Source organism: Pelodiscus sinensis, chromosome 5 (assembly GCF_049634645.1).
Source record: "Pelodiscus sinensis isolate JC-2024 chromosome 5, ASM4963464v1, whole genome shotgun sequence".
Classification (NCBI taxonomy): domain Eukaryota; kingdom Metazoa; phylum Chordata; order Testudines; family Trionychidae; genus Pelodiscus; species Pelodiscus sinensis.
Genome location: NC_134715.1, coordinates 112792207 through 112809896, shown reverse-complemented (window position 1 = coordinate 112809896; position 17690 = coordinate 112792207). Strand labels below are relative to the sequence as shown.

General features: G+C 43.0%; 1 protein-coding gene across 8 annotated transcripts in view; it reads right to left on the bottom strand.

Annotated features, from left to right (window-relative positions):
* Positions 1-17690, bottom strand: part of TBC1D14 (TBC1 domain family member 14) — a 114959-nt gene that overhangs the window by 28094 nt on the left and 69175 nt on the right. For 7 of the 8 annotated variants that reach the window (XM_075930778.1, XM_075930776.1, XM_075930780.1 and 4 more), the window contains 2 exons: positions 7655-7773; positions 1640-1722 (listed from right to left, as the gene is read on the bottom strand). In XM_075930778.1, the coding sequence (XP_075786893.1) occupies positions 1640-1722; positions 7655-7773 (202 nt within the window). Of the gene's footprint in view, positions 1-1639; positions 1723-7654; positions 7774-12481; positions 13703-17690 lie in introns of those variants that run through there. The other variant, XM_006128226.4, reaches the window with a different exon arrangement.

Here is a 17690-nt window from a genome sequence, read left to right as displayed (position 1 = left end):
AATACATTCATAAATAAAGAAATACATTTTATAAATAAATATTATAAATGTATTCTTAGATCTGGACTTCCAACACTCCAGTCATCTGAAGAAGTGGGTTGTGCCCACGAAAGCTCATGATAACATCTACATGTTGTGTTAGTCTTTTAGGTGCTACTATACTATCTGTTGTTGAAGTTTTTCCTGTTACAGACTTACTTGGCTACCCCTCTGAAGCTTTTCATCTCCAAGGACTGCACTTGGACATGAGTGCAAATACTCATGAGACCCATTATCCGACTGCTCATTGTCACCATACACGATCTGCTTCCCTGCACTGGGAAATGGTGGTAGGCAGTCAGAGCTGGAATCTGCATATAGCAGGGCCAATCCACTATTCACAGTGCCAGCTCCACCTTGAGTTCACAGCACAGCAGGAAGAGGATGAGGCATTTCCACTACCCAACAGCTGCAGATAATGTAAACCATTAGGAAAGCCTGATGCACATGTACCCAGGTCTGTGAAAAGGACACAGATTGCAATACAAATCATCAGTGCAGTCTTCTTCTTAAGATTTCCCTTAGTATCTAAGCCCTGGGATGTTTCAGTATTGTAATTTTTCAGTAGGTTTGTGGAATTATGAGATTAGCAATTGCCACATAATTTAGCTCTTACCTGCAGGATTCTATGGTGTGTGGGTTTTTGGTTTTTTGTTTTGGATAAACGTACTGAGGAAAAAGTGTCTGGATTCCTCTAGACCAGGGTGGGCAACAATTTTAGGAGGAGGGCCAATTCACAAATTTTTGAAGTGGCCCTCGGCCATCCCGGAATAGGCTCAGGAGCAGGGACAGGACATTTCCGTGCTCCCCTGCCCACAGATCCTGATTGGCCTTGGGGTGGGATAGCATGTGAAGTCCCTGCTCCTCCCAGAGAACACCGCCAGCTGTTCTGAAGTGCCACGTGCCCCCTGCAGGGTGGGAAAAGCCTTTGCGTGCTCTCCCTGTCCCCAAGTCAATCAGGCCCTGGAGGCAGGGGAATAAGCAAAGTCTTTTGCTCCCTTGCCCCAGCCCTGCAAGGGGCATGTGGTGCTTAGAGTGAACCACAAGTTGAACAGCTGGCAGTTCACTCTAAGCACTGCGTGCCCCTGGCAGGAGAGGACACCCTGAATGGCCCAGGGGCATGGGAACAGTAAGGCATCTGTGGGCTGGATCTGGCCCGCGGACGGTCTTTTGCCCATTCCTGCTCTAGACTGAGGGGGCTGCAGAAACATCACAGCAAGCTAGGGGAATTATCCACCAGCCAAGCAGAGACTGTATACTGGTCCCCTTCCAGACACTGGTCTCATAGTAATATCCACAGTCAACTGGAGATGCTGCACTGTGGAACAAGCCATAGGTAGCCCAGTTAAGGTCACTGTAAATCAGAGCAGCCTACAGGCTACATTAATTTATCTCATGTGCTTCATCAGCCTTCCAAGTGACTAGAACCTAAGTAATGTACGGTTGATTTAAAACCATCTTTGCCTGTTTTCCTTGACTGGGTTTTCTATAAGAGACGGCAGATAATCTGTTCCTTATATTAAAGGGTAGTTACTGAGGCAAGTATATTTTTACGTTTAATATCCCTTTACATTTCCTGATGTAAAAGTAAATCCATCACCTCTTTTTTTTGCTTGTACCACCATTTCTTCGTACTGTTGTCTATGTTTCTGAGCTTCTTCTGCTGGTTTTGCAGGGAGGTTCCTTGATCAAAAATGTAATATTTTAGTTTGGCATGCATAACTTTAAAACCTCTGGGCAAAGTAAGAAGGAAGCATGATACTGCTACTTATCAGTTTTTTTGTGGGAGATTTTTCCACAAAGGATAACAAAAGAGAAGGAAAGAACATTGACAGTGTATAGTCAATCTCCTACACAGAAAAAATGCCCAGTAATTTTGTTTTGTTTTGTGATTTGAGCACATTTTAATGAACACAGTTGAGCCTACTGAATAATTTTGTAAATCAATACAATATACTGATGCTTATCCAGTTTATGTTTGATTAAGTTTGCTATTCTGAAACAGTATTTTCTGTAATTACTTGTCAAGGATGCAAAATTTTCATTTGACCCATCTTGTTTCTTCTTTCACACATCTTCAGTACACATCCATCCTTTATCTGTGCAGTCATGTCTCCCAATTCCAATTCATTTTTTCTCTGCTCTTAGTGATCTTTCAAAGTGCTATCCCTAACTCCTCCAGTGACACGGGTCCTCTGTTCCTCTTCCCACTACTAGCTAATCACTGAATCCAAGGCCAACCATTTGGTGTTCAAATGCTAAAAACCTGGATTATAGTCTCACCACACAAAAGCACACTGTCATACAAAGACCATTATTATCTTTCAGTTAATGCTACTGAAGTAATTAACATGACCATTATGCAAAATATACATCTGCAGCATTATCTAGAGAGGAAGTGACAAATAAATTTTATATATGGTATCCTTTACAATTTATACATTTGGTTAACACTGACAATATTACCTCACCCATATTACGTCTCTAATTCACCTCTACATTTTTTACCACCTCTTACGCTAAAGACACGCTATCGACTTACAACATCAACATAGGTATAGTTGAACATTTAAGTCATTAATTCCGTAATTGTTACATTTGTAATGTATAAACTAAAAGCATTCTTAGGTATATGTCTTGTGGTTAAGACTCAGGGTTGCTATAGGAATGGGTAAGATGAGTTCCCATGGAACAATGAAATATTTAACCACATATTAAACTATAAAGGTAATAGGTTACTCGATGTAGGTCACTTCCTGTTATCTTAATGCCTTGGTTTCTTACAGGTGAGGCTGAGGTTCTGTGTTACATAACTGTTGAAAGGGAAAAAATCAGGGATGATAAGAACACAGGGGTTGATGAAGCGCCAAATAATCCCATTTAAACTTTTTGTTTTGGAAATTGGGGTGGGATCTTCCTTAACCTATGCTTAAATTATTAGATGTACAATGTGTTAAAATTGAGGTTTGTGCCTTCGGAGAGCATTACAACTAGAAGAATCCAAAGACAACATTAACAGCAAGATCACATTTTTAAAAGAGTTTTCCTTCAAACTCCCCTAAATTACCTAAATATTTTTTTCCCAGAACTTTCATTTCTAGAAAGTTTTATCTGTGGCCTAAGAATGAGTTATAATCTTTTAGCATAAATATTCTTGGGATGTAATACCCATTGTAACTGTCTGAATGCAACCTTACCTATAGTGCTACAAACAGGCTTCTATGAAACTCTAAGATCATTAAGGTGCGGGGCTTCAAGAATGGTGAAACCAATATGTATTCCACAACTCTTTTCTCAACCACTACGCCTTCAATCACATGCTAGAAATCAACAGAAAATCCAAAAAATAGAAGTAAATAGAGATAGCAGCTGCCAGTTTCCAGAAAAAAAAAGTAAAATAAAACTCAATTTTCTTGAATCGGATTATTTCTTAGAGGATACCAACTAAACGCAACAAGAGTCTCTGAAGTTCCATATGACAGCAGGGAAAAGTGCAGTGATAGTTGTTGCTTGTACCTCCTGAAATGACTGATCCATGACCAGCCAATCACCCAGGTAAGAAAACATCAGTCTTCCTTGATATGCAGCCACCACTGCAAGAACTTCATATACACCCTTGGGGCCATCAAGAAACTGAAGAGGAGCACCCAGCATTGGAAGTGCTCTGGACCCACTGTGAAGAGCAGCAGGCTGAATATCCAAAAGAAAATATGAATCTTTTGTATTGATGGCCATAAACCAGTAACTTGAGTAGAAAGAGGTCATTATGGGAAAAGTTTCTTAAGGGGAAAAAAAAAGTCTTTCCTTACACAAGGGAGAAGCACAGGCTCTACTGTCCCCAGGTGAAGACCAAAATCCACCTCCTGTTTCAGAAACTTCTCAGGGGAAGAAAGCCATTCTAGTCAGTAACCGTTTGATATAATATCCAGGACCCATCTGTCCACAATAATAGGGCACCACATTGGGAGAAAATGGGCCAGGCAGCCACTGCAGCAGGTGGTAGAAGGCAATGTGGAAACTGGTCATCAATTCTCAGGTGTGACACAAAAAATGGCTTTCTAAGAGGTGGCAAAGTGAAGGATGGTCATGGGGGTGCCTATCTCGCTGCACTCTCTAATTTTTTTTGGGGGGGTGTCATATTTACTCTGTTGAAGGAAGAATGAAGGCAGCAGATGATGCTGTAATGGAAAAGGCCTGAGGTATTTGCTATAAACATCCAGAGAACATTATGTAGTTTATCAGTCTGAGGGTGTGCAGCAATTCATTGGTTGCTATCCCCAAAGAGAAGTTCCTCCATGGTGACTTGGATCCCGCAGGGGAACCAATAGCCTTACAGACACAGTCTGTCTCTCATAAATACAGAGGTAGCCATGCCGTGTAACACCGTGTCAAGGGATGCCTGAAGGAAAATTCCTCTAACTAGTTTTCTCTCATCCAGGATAACCAGAACAGGAGTCCACAATCCTGAGGGTGTTTGTTCATCAATGCCAATAGCTTCAAAAGGTTGTAATTCAAAAGGTCACACTTGAACGACAACAAAAATGGTAATTTGCCATTCAGAATGCTAAACTAGATGAAAACAACATCTTCCTTCCAAAAAAGCTCAAGTCATTTGTCTGGAGCAGAGTGAACTGGTATAACTGAATTCTTTCTGTAACCATCTGAACCACCGGGGAAGGAGGATTAGGTTCCAAAAACTAGAATTCCACTTCCTTGGGGAGAATAAAGTAGCATTTCCTCAGGTCTTTTTGAGGTCTGGGCACAGGTGGCAGAATGGCAGAAGTGCACAGGTTCACTCTGGCAGGTTTCAGGCTCATCTCATTAATGGAGGGTTGGATGTTAAATCCCATTTCATTGGTTAAATGGTTAAGCATATTATTTAACTGGTTAAGGGGGGCAAGCAGAGGGGGCAGAAGGGACCACTCTAGCCCGGCAAGAGCACCTGGGCTGGAATATCCCCACACAGGCTCATCTCCATGGTGGGCCCTGTGGGGCTCCAACCCTCCCCCCCCCCAGTTAACCAGAACCGGTAAGCAGCACTCATTAAAGGTGACGCTTCCCAGTTAGCTTTTCACATCTCTAATTGGAGGTGTCACTTCAGCAAGAACCGTAGCCTAGTCCAAGAGTGTGTGGGCTGCATCCTAGTACTCCTTCAGTGGAATCTGGAGAGAGCCTATGAGTCTCCCAAGAAGGGTCTGGTACTGTTTAAAATTATCTGGGGGTGAAGAAAAGTCTGACAACATTTCTTCATCAGGAGAGAATGAAGAGTAACAGTGGTGGCTCTGGCAGCACCAACAGTTCTGGTCAATGCTCTTCCATCCACTGATCCTGTGGCATCTGCAGTTCTCTGGTGGTAACCATTACTGGGTATGGAACAGAGCTGTCATATTCAGGTGCCCAAAAAGGACAATAAGATGGGCTGTAGGAGTATGGAGGTAGCTCCACAAAGAGTATCACTCGCTCCTGGGCCACAATTGCTGATGGTGAAAATGTAATGGCCAGAAGAATGGATCTGAAAGTCCTGTCTGGATTAGGGATGTAAGCAAGTAGTAGACAACTCACATTCCCCGCTCCCCTCCCCTCCTTGTTGCCTTTGGGTAGCAGGAGCCAGAGTTGGGGCAGGGGGGAAGCTTAAAAGCCGGTCTCCCCCCCACAGCACTGTCTCTGTGGTGTCACCTGCCCTCCCTCCTGCACTGCTGCCTCTATCAGCGCAGGAGGTAGGAAGGGGGAGTTGGCCAGGGGAGGCTGCCACAAAGCAGTCTCTGCCCATGAGGGGTGTCCCAGCTCCCCACTGGGATCCCCCCCACAGACAAAGACTGCTGCTGTGAAGCAGCCCCTGTCCATGGCAGCCCTGGCTCAGTCCTGGCTCGTGCTAGGTCCCAGACCAAACCCCACTGTGGCTCTACAAATTTAAAAGGAAGTCGGAGCCAAGCAGCCTGCCCCCGGCTCCTACTTCCTTAAATTGCAGAACCAGAGAAGGAATTGGTTCCAGGCCCAGTGCGAGCCAGGACTGAATCAGGCTGCTTTCCCCCATCGACTAATTGAATAGTCGATACAAATTCTATCAACTTCTCAATTAGTAAATTAAACTCATTTTAACATTCCTAGTCTGGATTGATAGCACAGGTTGAGCCTCTCTAGTCTGGCACCCTTGGGATCTGGCAGGTGCCGAACCAGAGAATTTGCCAAACCATGGAGAGAACAATATATAAAACAGCATTACCAATACTTCCACTACATACTGGGCTCTTAGTAAAAACTTAAAACAACAAATAGTCTGGTAGTCAGAGTATTTGTTGTTTTTTAAGTTTATCATGTACAGACTAACTCAGCTACCCTCTGAAGCTTTTGGGCTCTTAGTAGACATTTAAGAGTAAATTAGAGCTAAATAACAGCACAGAACACTGAAAGCCAGGACTGGTGGCTGTAAAACTTTATGGAGAGGGGAACTTGGCCATACCCATGATAAATGGACATCCAGCTACCCATGATAAATGGACATCCAGCTAACTAAAATCATGCTGGACCAAGGATGTTGCTGGTTCAGAGTGGGACAGATTAGAGAGGTTCAACCTGTAACTCTCCATCAGGCATCTGGAGGCATCATTACCACTGTGTGTTCATCCAACAAACAGTCCTGCCCCAACACTAAATAGCAGTGGTCACTTTAACAACATGTAACATACTTTAGGATTGAACACATGCACCTAGTACTTAATACTATGTGCTTTAGCCCAGCCAAACAGCTTCATAAACTAACAGGATATATTTGAGAATTTTATATGATCTATTTTCACTGTCATTAAACAGTGGAAATACACTTACAGAATAATATATTAAATATTTGAACATCAGGTTTTGTTTTCACATACTCTTATCTTTAAGCTGCATACACAACTACTTTAAATAGACTATTTAAAATTCAGCCTGACATGGTTTTTAGTTGTCTTTTATCTGTCTCTGCAAGCAGTAAAGTCAGATGTTCAGAGTAAATTCTACAAAAAAGCCAAGCATATGTAGAAGTAAAAAGAAAAACCACAATACAGTCCCTTCTAAGAAGTTTGATATGGGTTTGGTTATCTAAGCATACTTCTGCATAAAATGAGAGAAAAATAAGCCAACATATCAAGTGTCTGACACCCTTCATACTGTGACATTAAATCCACCGAAGAGCATTTTAACGTACACTGTTTCATTATTTATGAGAATTGGACATCCGCTATGGCAGGGACACACTACCCTTGCTATACTCAGATTCTTCAGCAAGTGCTTTGTTAATTTTTTATTCCTGGGTTACCTTAAAAATAAGATAGTCATTCATGTTTGTAAGCCAATTTAAACAAATTACCACCAGCACCACTGCTAGTGTCAGACAGTCATTAATTCATTTTCTTTTATCCAAAAAGGTTGAAAGTAGAAGTGAAATAGATTTTATGAATTTGCCTTAAAAATATGCCACTTGTTTACACAGTAGTTTGGAAGAGTCTATTTAAGCTCATCTGCTTAAGTATTTTATAGTAATGAATATCCACAGATATGGACATGAATATTCAAGAGAATGGCTTTGCTACCTTAAGCCTAAGAGGTCTCTACTATGGTTCGATGCATAACTTACGCCGGCCTGTCTTCCAGAATAAGCGCTGTAGTGGAGAGTGGTTCAAAGTCAAGATTTTTCCTCACATTCTGTTTAGGAGAGGGTGGCTTGTGAGACTGTCCAGTTTTTTCTTCATATTCCTGAACAAAATGAATATAATTGGTTACACTGATGGAGAAAATCAAAGCTGTACACTGCCTCTCAACAGCTATAGAAACATGTAAGATGAGAACACTTTTAGAATAACTTATGAAACCTCTCTGTACAATTCATAATCGAACTCCAATTACCATTTTAAAACATTTCTTGACTCAAAATCAATAGTAATCCCCAGAGTGAAGACAACACTTGAAATTATATTGAGTAATATTGGTTGAACCTCTCTCATCTGGCACACTCTGGTCCAGCAAAATCTGTGGTCCATCATGATTTTAGGAAGCCAAATGTTCACTTATGGGTGTGGCCAAGTTTCTCGTGGTTCCATAAAGTTTGTTTATAGCCCCTAGTTCTGGCTCTCAGTGTTTGCTGATGTTTAGCTCTGATTTACCCCTAAATGTGTTCTAAGAGCCCAGGGAGTAGTGGAAGGGTTGGTAATGCTGCTAGACAATATTGACCTCCCATGATTTGGAAAATTCTCTGGCTCAGCACTGGTCAGGTCCCAAGGGTGCTGGTCTGGAGAGGTTCAATCTGTAGTCTAATTCTCTTCATTTAAAAAAAGTTAGTCTACATTTCCTTCTAAAAGCAATGTTTTAAAAACTCTTGAAGATGAAGACACTGTACATGAGCTATTCCTAAGAGTAATACTTGAATATGCTAAACATTTTATGCTCCTCTTTAAGATGTGACCTATTGATGAGCTGCAGAAAAATAATAATTTCATGACCACATGCTTCCAAATGAAAGCCACAATAAACATTATTTCTTTATTTCTTGCTATAAACTATTTCTCCTATTCAAACCATTTGTAAATATATCCTAGCGGGGTGAAGAAAAATATTGTGATTAAATAGAAAACCTTTGTTGCTTATTTCATCTTGGGCCAAAGGTCCTAAACATCAATATCCAGCACAGTACTGTATTTAAAACTCAAACTACCTTAATTTTTTTTAAATGTAGTTTAAAAGGATTCTCATTCTGATAAACCAACCTATGTAGCATCTTACTATGGCATGTGAACCAGTGAATTAGACACATCATTAATGATGGTATTCTAAAAATAAAGCTAATTTTGAAGTGTTCACAATTGGTCAAGTAGTGCTATGAGAAAGTCAAAATCACAAACACGTAATATATTAAATTCTTATGTAGCCAGTCACCTTCAAAAGCTTTTATTTTGATGTATAGTCACAAGAAAATGCAATACAGTCTGCAAAATCTGCAAACAATGTGGGAGTACAGGCAGTCCCCGAGTTACGCGGATCCGACTTATGTCGGATCCGCAGTTACGAACAGGGCTTTTCTCGCCCCTGAGGACGGGAGCGGCGGGACGCCCAGATGCGCCGCGGTCCGCCGCCCCCGTCCTCCGGGGCGAGAAAAGCTGCTCCCCGTCTCCCTGGTCTGACCAGTAGACCAGGGAGATGGGGAACAAAGCCTCGGAGCACGCCAGCAGTGGGACAGCCGCGGCGCGCCTGGACTGTCCCGCTGCCCGCGTGCTCTGCGGCTTTGCTCCGCGTCTCCCAGGTCAGCAGACCAGGGAGACGGAGCAAAGCCGTGGAGGACTTGGGCGGTCCCGCCACCCCCGTCTCCCTGGTCTGCTGGGGGGGGGGGGGGCAGTTAGTGCCCCCCCCCCCAGCAGACCAGGCTTTTCTTGCCTACCCCTGGGGTAGAGCAGCTGGGGGCTGCCGGGTTGGTCCCGCAGCGCCGCTCCGGACCAACCCAGCAGCACCCCAGCTGCTCTGCCCCAGGTGTCCTGATTCAGCCGCTGCTGGTCAGTTTCAGCAGCGGCTGAATCAGGACGCCTGGGGCAGAGCAGCTGGGGTGCTGTTGGGTTGCTCCAGTAGTGCCGAGGAGCCGCGCTACTGGAGCAACCCAGCAGCACCCCAGCTGCTCTGCCCCAGGCGTCCCCAAGTCAGCTGCTGCTGAAACTGACCAGCAGCTGACTACAGGAAGCCCGAGGCAGAGTTGCTCTGCCCCAGGCTTCCTGGAATCAGCCGCTGATCAGTTTCAGCAGCAGCTGACTTGGGGACGCCTGGGTTTCTTAAGTTGAATCTGTATGTAAGTCAGAACTGGCGTCCAGATTCAGCCGCGGTTGAAACTGATCAGTTTCAGCAGCGGCTGACGCCAGTTCCGACTTACATACAGATTCAACTTAAGAACAATCCTACAGTCCCTATCTTGTACGTAACCCCGGGGACTGCCTGTACTTCCATTAACAGGTTTTCAGCCATGAGACTCTTTTATATTCTGAGGCAAAAAAATTTCAAAGCATACTAAGAGGCTGATATATTTTAAAATTCCATTTAAACGATATAGAAAAATGATAGATTACTGCAGCACCTTAGAGACTAACAAAAATGTACATGATATCATGAGCTTTCGTGGGCACAAAGGAAGTAATTTTGAAGTTCCTAGAACAACTGCAGTAGGCTAGGTGATTTAGGATTTCCAAAGTAGATTCCTAGTTTACTCAAAGGTATGAAAAATACTTTTTTAAAAGTACTTTTATTCCTGACATTCAGGTGAAAAATTATTATTATTCAGGTACTGAATAATATGACAGTCTGTCTTAGGTCCACATACACAGTGCAGACTAGGGATGTTAAATGACATTTAATCAGCTAATTGACTAGAGAGGGGAGATCTACAAAGAAATGTTCCATGGGTGGGGACATAGAACAGACTAAACACTCAAACCAAAAGATAAAATAAAGTTGTTCTTAAAATTTTAACAAACCCCGGAAAATAACTGATCATAACTAAGAAAGAAGTGCATTCAAAGGCACAATGCCAAAATATGCCCTCAATTACACCATTATAAATGTGGAGTACATCAGTTGCATTTGGTTGAATGAAGCTGTGTAACAACCAAATTCCACTTCATCTCCCAATTTGTTTGTATCAATTACAAGCCTGCATTTCTATTCTTACATTGCTAAATTAAATTAATTTTCAAAAACAACTAATCAAACATCAACCTATATTACTGCTTCCAGTGGCCAACTGATCCTTGTCCCTAAACATTTTAATTGTTTGGATTACTACTAATAGAAAGGAGATTAAATTAACAAAAGACTTGAAGATCATGTACCAAACTCGCATATTCTCTCTCTGCGCGCGCGCGCGCACACACACACACACACGCGCGCGCCCATAAAAAAATCAATACTTGGTTTAAAAAAGGAATGAATCAAGTGTCTAGCTTGGTAAGATTTATGAACACACATTTTAGAAAAGGGTTTGCATTCATTCAGTTGAAGAGTGAATAAAAACAGCGGCTTCTAGAAGGTTTAAGAGGTTGACATACTGTTCAGAGGATTTTGTTTTCTTAGAAGACTCACTTTTTGAAAACACTTCATTCACATGAGATCCAGTTTTTTCCAGCTCCACATTTTCCCCTATACATACAGATGCTCTATAATATTACATTGAAATTCATATAAGTTTAATTGTAGAGGCTATTTGGCTGGGGGCTTTTTAAGATGCTGGCTCATTAAGAGAACCATTCCCTCAAACCCAAATCATCCATCTCTGCATTTTAGCAAATGTTTTTGAAATTTTTCTGAACACTACAGCGTAAGAGAGACCAGTGGACTTGTATCACCATCAGCTTGCTCCTAAAACAGGAGTGGCATATTTTAGAAAACAAGCTGTATGAACTGTATGTAGTATTTTTACCATTTCAAATAATATCAAAAAAGGAGTAAAAATGATGGCCTTTGAGAGTCAATATTCACAACTCATTCCAAAATATGTTTATTTTATTTAAAAACAATTAGAGGACAATAGCTTTTAAATAATCCTCATGTTAATGAGGAGAGGATGCAATCTTTGGCATAGCATACTCTGAAGATTCAGCTATGAAGTAAATTCTGAATTCTATACACAAATGCACATTAATATCTGCTGACTGAATGATATGCAGACATACTGTAGCTATCAGACTTGCTGAATTTCTGAATAGCGTTTTATAAGATAACTTCATTACAGTTATTTGTTTATGTATATATACAGATTAAGGGCTTTTAAATCTATACAATAAAAAGATATATAAAAGGACAATTAGTATAGGATGAAACAATCATTTGAGACTTAACTCTCCACATGAACTTTTACAATATGTGCCACAACAACAGGCCTACTTTAAAATTTTAAGTGAAATGACAAAAATAGTTCAACACCAACATGCACCCATTTTGCTTGCTTTACACTTCTTTATCAATAAATATTTTTAAACCTTGATGTATAAGGGATCTGGAAATTGTTTATATTGTATGTTTGTTTCAAAAGCTACTGAGATAAACATGTACCAAAAATCTTGCTAAAGATGCAAAACAGCCCTGGTTTATTTTTCATTTAGCAGTGGTATATTCTCTTTAATCACCACCTCACGAAGATATAGTATTTCAATGTGTTTAATGGCCAAACAACCTTGCTTTGTACAAAGCAAAATATTCTCATTTTCGGAAGCTGGTTTTACATTGTTTTATTTTTTAAGGATTTTTAATATCTATAGAAGACTATCTTGAGATTTACATTTGTAACTATGCATTTGAACGCTAGCTTCTAGTCTATTTTGTTTTTACTAGTAATCAGCTCAGTAACATCCTACTATTCTCCTTGGCAAATAGCTATTAAAACAGCACATTATGATGATGCATAAATTCTGAGCATCATGTCTGAGGCACTCACCATGAAAGCCGTATTTCTTCAGAGATTGTTACACTGGAGCCCATTTCACCGTCATTTAAGGCCTTGCTGATTCCATAATATAAAATTAAAGACCTTCATTGTCTTGATTCCAAGAAAAAACACTGAACAGGTATGCATGAAGGAGATCAGATATCATTAAGACTAAAAAGGCTATCATGTGTTACTCCTTCTTGCTTTCTTTACCACAATCAAAGCTGTCTAGGGACTCTGCAGTTGAATGCTCCAACACTAAGGAAGCAAGCTGCAACAGTCATGTTAATCATCTGCAGATATAACACATCCAATCAGTTCTCTCCTTTTCCTCCAGTTATGCCTTAATTTACAAAATGCACAAAGAAATGAGAGGTCAAGAGCAGATCCATATTCTACAAGCAGCTGCTCACTGCATCAATACACTTAAGCTATTTGACAGTACAATGTCTAACTGAACAAGAAAGCAGAAACTATGTAAGAATTTGGTAATGATTTGCAAATTCAGTATATTTTTAGAAAGCAAGGACAATGTTTAAATCCATTGGCCAGAGAATTGGGAAGACTCAGTCTATAATCAAAGGAAAAGGAGTTTTGAACCTGCAGCATAGCTCTTTTAACAATTGTCTGTACAGTAGATAAATTAAATATTTAAATCAAGAAATAGAAAACAGTTTCAGACAATCTAATAATTTATTCCCCTCTTAAAAACTTAGCTTCGCTGATATTGTTATCCTACTAGACCCTCCAGGAAAAACAACAAGTAGCTGGAACAAGACCGGCTGGGCACCTAGGAAACTACTCATCCTAAACAGAAAGCGTTGTCTAAACTGGAAAAATAAATGGTGTTTCAAAAACATGTTAATTATCTCTTGTTAGCTAACATGCCTTTAAACACAGTTTACCAGACATTGCAGAGTCAGATTAGGATTTTGTGGAGTCCTGGGCCAGAAAAAGTGGGAACCCGGCAAAAACATGGCATTTTTCTGTAGCCATTCTGGAAGGCCTAATGCAGGGGTCAGCAATGTTTCAAACCAAAAAGCCATACTACCTCAAAATTCAGAACAAGTGGTCAACAAAGAGCTGTATAAGAATGCTCATTTCCATGACTGAAAATATACAACTTAATATTATTGATATTTGACATGATTAATAGCAGCATAAAATGAAACATTGTACTTACAGACTTTATTTAATGGGACATCTACTGTTGCATCTTTTCGCACATTTCTTCAAAGTTTACATCATAATTGGTCAAATCCCGCTTTATGTATATATTCAGACGGCCTTCTGTCAATCTTATGACAGGGGGCTGGAGATGTGAGGGTGCAGGAGTCTGGGGATGCAGGAATATGAGGGGCTCAGGGCAGGGGGTTCAGGTGCATGATGGGCTCAGGGTTGGTGTGTGAGGGAGCGAGGGAGCAAGGGAGTTATGATGCTGAGGCCAGATGGGGGCTAAGAATGTTAAGTATCGGATAATTGGCTAATCGAATAGTTGATGCATTTTTTTAATAGACTATTTGAGTAGTCGATTAGGCACCTCCGCCTTTAAAGTGTAGCAACAGCACCAGGGCTGTTGCTACACTTCAAAGAGGAAAGTGCTGAAGCCCAGAGTCAGCTGGGGACAGCCCTGCTGATGCTGGGCTCCATGCAGTGCTGCCACTTTGAAACACTGTGGCAGAGTTTCAAAGCAGCAGTGCTGCACAGAGCCTGCGGCTAGCAGGGGAGTCCCTAGATGATTCTGGGGTCCACGCATCACTGCTGCTTTGAAATGACTTGGGCAGTCTGACACTGGGCTTCTCGTGGCATTTCAAAGTGGCAGCGCCACATGGAGCCTGGGGTCAAGTGGGGACTCCACAGCAGATCCCAGGCTCCTCATGGCATTTCAAAGCAGCAGTGCCACACAGAGCCGGGGACCAGCTGGGGATTCCCAGCTGACCCTGGGCTCCCTGCTGGTGCTGCCGCTTTGAAATGCATGAAAAGCCCGATGCAGGGCTCCCTGTGGTATTCAAAGTGGCAGCGCTGCATGGAGCAGCTGACCCTGGGCTCTGTGGGGCTCTGCCATTTTGAAGTACCCCCTCTTCTCTCTCCCCTCCTCCCCCGCTACCTTTACCTCCGAGGCAGCGGGGTGGGGTGGGGAGCGGAGCAGACTGGGGGCAGGGTATCTGGCTGGGGTGTTGGTGAGTGAGGAGAGTGCAAGGTCTGGGCACGATGGCTGGGGGGTCACTTACTTGCTTTTGTGCCACATGTAGGTGTGCCTAACATAGTGAATACAAGCAGAGAGAGGGTAAGTTTAGAAGATAGGATACACAAAGAACAAGTTAAAAATCACTTAGGAAAGTTAGATGTCAGCAAGTCACCAGGTCCTGATGAAATGCATCCCAGGATACTCAAGGAGCTGATAGAGGAGGTATCTGAGCCTTTAGCTATGATTTTTGAAAAATCATGGCAGACAGGGGAGATTCCAGAAGACTGGAAAAGGGCAAATATTGTGCCCATCTATAAAAAGGGGAATAAGAACAACCCAGGAAACTACAGACCGGTCAGTTTAACGTCTGTCCCAGGGAAGATAATTAAGGAAATCATATGCAAACACTTGGAAGGCAATAAAGTGATAGGAAATAGCCAGCGTGGGTTTGTGAAGAACAAGTCATGCCAAACTAATCTGATAGCTTTCTTTGATAGGATAACGAGCCTTGTGGATAAGGGAGAAGCGGTGGATGTCATATACCTAGACTTTAGTAAGGCATTTGATACGGTCTCGCATGATATTCTTATTGATAAACTAGGCAAATATAACTTAGATAGGGCCACGATAAAGTGGGTGCATAATTGGCTGGATAACCGTAGTCAGAGAGTTGTTGTTAATGGTGCTAAATCCTGCTGGAAAGGGATAACAAGTGGAGTTCCGCAAGGGTCTGTTTTGGGACCCGTACTGTTCAATATCTTCATCAATGATGTAGATATTGGGATAGAGAGTACGCTTATTAAGTTTGCAGATGATACCAAACTGGGTGGGGTTGCAACTTCTTTGGAGGATAGGGACATAATTCAAAATGACCTTAGCAAGTTAGAGAAATGGTCAGAGGTAAACAGGATGAGGTTTAATAAAGAGAAACGCAAAGTTCTCCACTTAGGAAGGAACAATCAGTTCCATACATACAAGATGGGAAGCGACTGTCTAGGAAGGAGCATGGCGGAAAGGGATCTAGGGGTCATAGTGGATCACAAGTTGAATATGAGTCAACAGTGTGATGCTGTTGCAAAAAAAGCAAATATGATTCTAGGTTGTATCAACAGGTGTGTTGTAAGCAAAACTTGTGAAGTCATTCTGCCGCTCTACTCTGCACTAGTTAGGCCTCAGCTGGAGTACTGTGTCCAGTTCTGGGTGCCACATTTCAAGAAAGATGTGGAGAAATTGGAAAGGGTACAGAGAAGAGCGACAAGAATGATTAAAGGTTTAGAGAACATGACCTATGAAGCCAGGCTTCATGAGCTGGGCTTGTTTAGTTTGGAAAAAAGAAGATTAAGGGGGGACATGATAGCGGTTTTCAAATATCTAAAAGGGTGTCACAAGGAGGAAGGAGAATATTTGTTCCTCTTGGTTACTGAGGACAGGACAAGGAGTAATGGGCTTAAAGTGCAGCAGGGGAGGTTTAGATTGGACATTAGGAAAAAATTCCTAACTGTCAGGGTGGTCAAATATTGGAATAAATTGCCAAGGGAGGTGGTGGAATCTCCCTCTCTGGAGATATCTAAGAACAGGTTAGATAGACATCTGTCAGGGATGGTGTAGGTGGAGCTTGGTCCTGCCTTGAGGGCGGGGGGCTGGACTCGATGACCTCTCGAGGTCCCTTCCAGTCCTATGATTCTATGATTCTATGTAACATGGCCTCCCACTACTCTCATTTGCTAGGAAGGATCCACAAGGGAAGCCTGTAGGAAGGGTGTCCCGGGGGAAAGAAAATTGCTCCCCAGTGAACGGGGCTGAAGTCAGCAGCCTATGGCTCTTTTGTAGCTACACCTCAGCCCTCTCAGCTTCCCGTGCAGCAGGGAGCCAGTGCTGGCGCTACAACCTTACGGCACTCACAAAAGTGGAACACCAGCGCTGGCTTACTGCACGGGGACAGACGAGAAAGCCCCAAGCTCTCTGCTGGATCCAGCATGCGGGAAACAAGTGGAGCCAAAAATGACTCCTTGTGCTGCTGTTTTCCTTCCCCCAGCTGGGGGGACAGTCTTGCAGGGATGCACTTCCTGGAAGCTTCTCCTTAGCCAGAATCCAGTGAATGGGAACAATGGAGGCCGTGTTACGTGGTGTCTGCGACACAGCATGAAAGCAAGTAAGTGCCCCCCCCCAACCTCCTCATGCCCAGACCCAGCACTCCCATCTCCCTCATTCACTCCACACCCCGCCAAGATCCAGCACCCACAGCCCACTCCTCCCCCTCTGTCCCGGTCCTGGTCTTCCCCTCCCCCCCCACGCCCCGAAGCTTTTTTACCCTGCCCCAGCCAGACCCCCTCCTTCCTGCTCCACCCTACCTCCCACCCAGACTTCACACCCTCACCCCCTCCTACAGCCCACCTCCCGGCCAGATCCCATACCCCCGTCTTATCCCATTCACTGGCAGCCCTGTCCGGAACACTTAACTCCTCATTTTGGCCCCACCCTAAAGCCTAAGGGGGGAGGGAGGGCCACAAAATCCACCAACTCTGGAACTCCAGAAGAGTAAATCTGTCCTGAGGCCTTGAACCTCAGTCCTCCCTATCCCTCGTTCCACCATGTGGCTGGAGTACCAGGAGAGTGAGGTGTTTCAATTGGGGGCCACATCAGTGAGGAACAGGGTTTTTTGGAAGGGTCCTTTTTTCTTCTCACTTGTGTGCACTTCAACTAATTTTTCTGTGGGTCAGTGGCCCCCGGACCAAAAAAGGTTCCCCACTCCTGCCATAAATAAAAACAGTGTTGAAACCTTTGGTGTGGGACATAATATTTTGCTTCTTTAAAAATTAAGTCTGGCCAACAATTCCCCAGTTGGGACCCAGCCTCCATCTGGCCACAGTGTCATAACACTCTTGCATCCCACACACCCCTACCCGGGGCCCTAAGCCAATCACACACCTGAACCCCCTGCCCTGAGCCCCTCATACTCCTGCATCTCCAAACTCCTGCACTCCCATATCTCTAGTCCCCTGCCATAACACTCCTGCATCCCCACACACC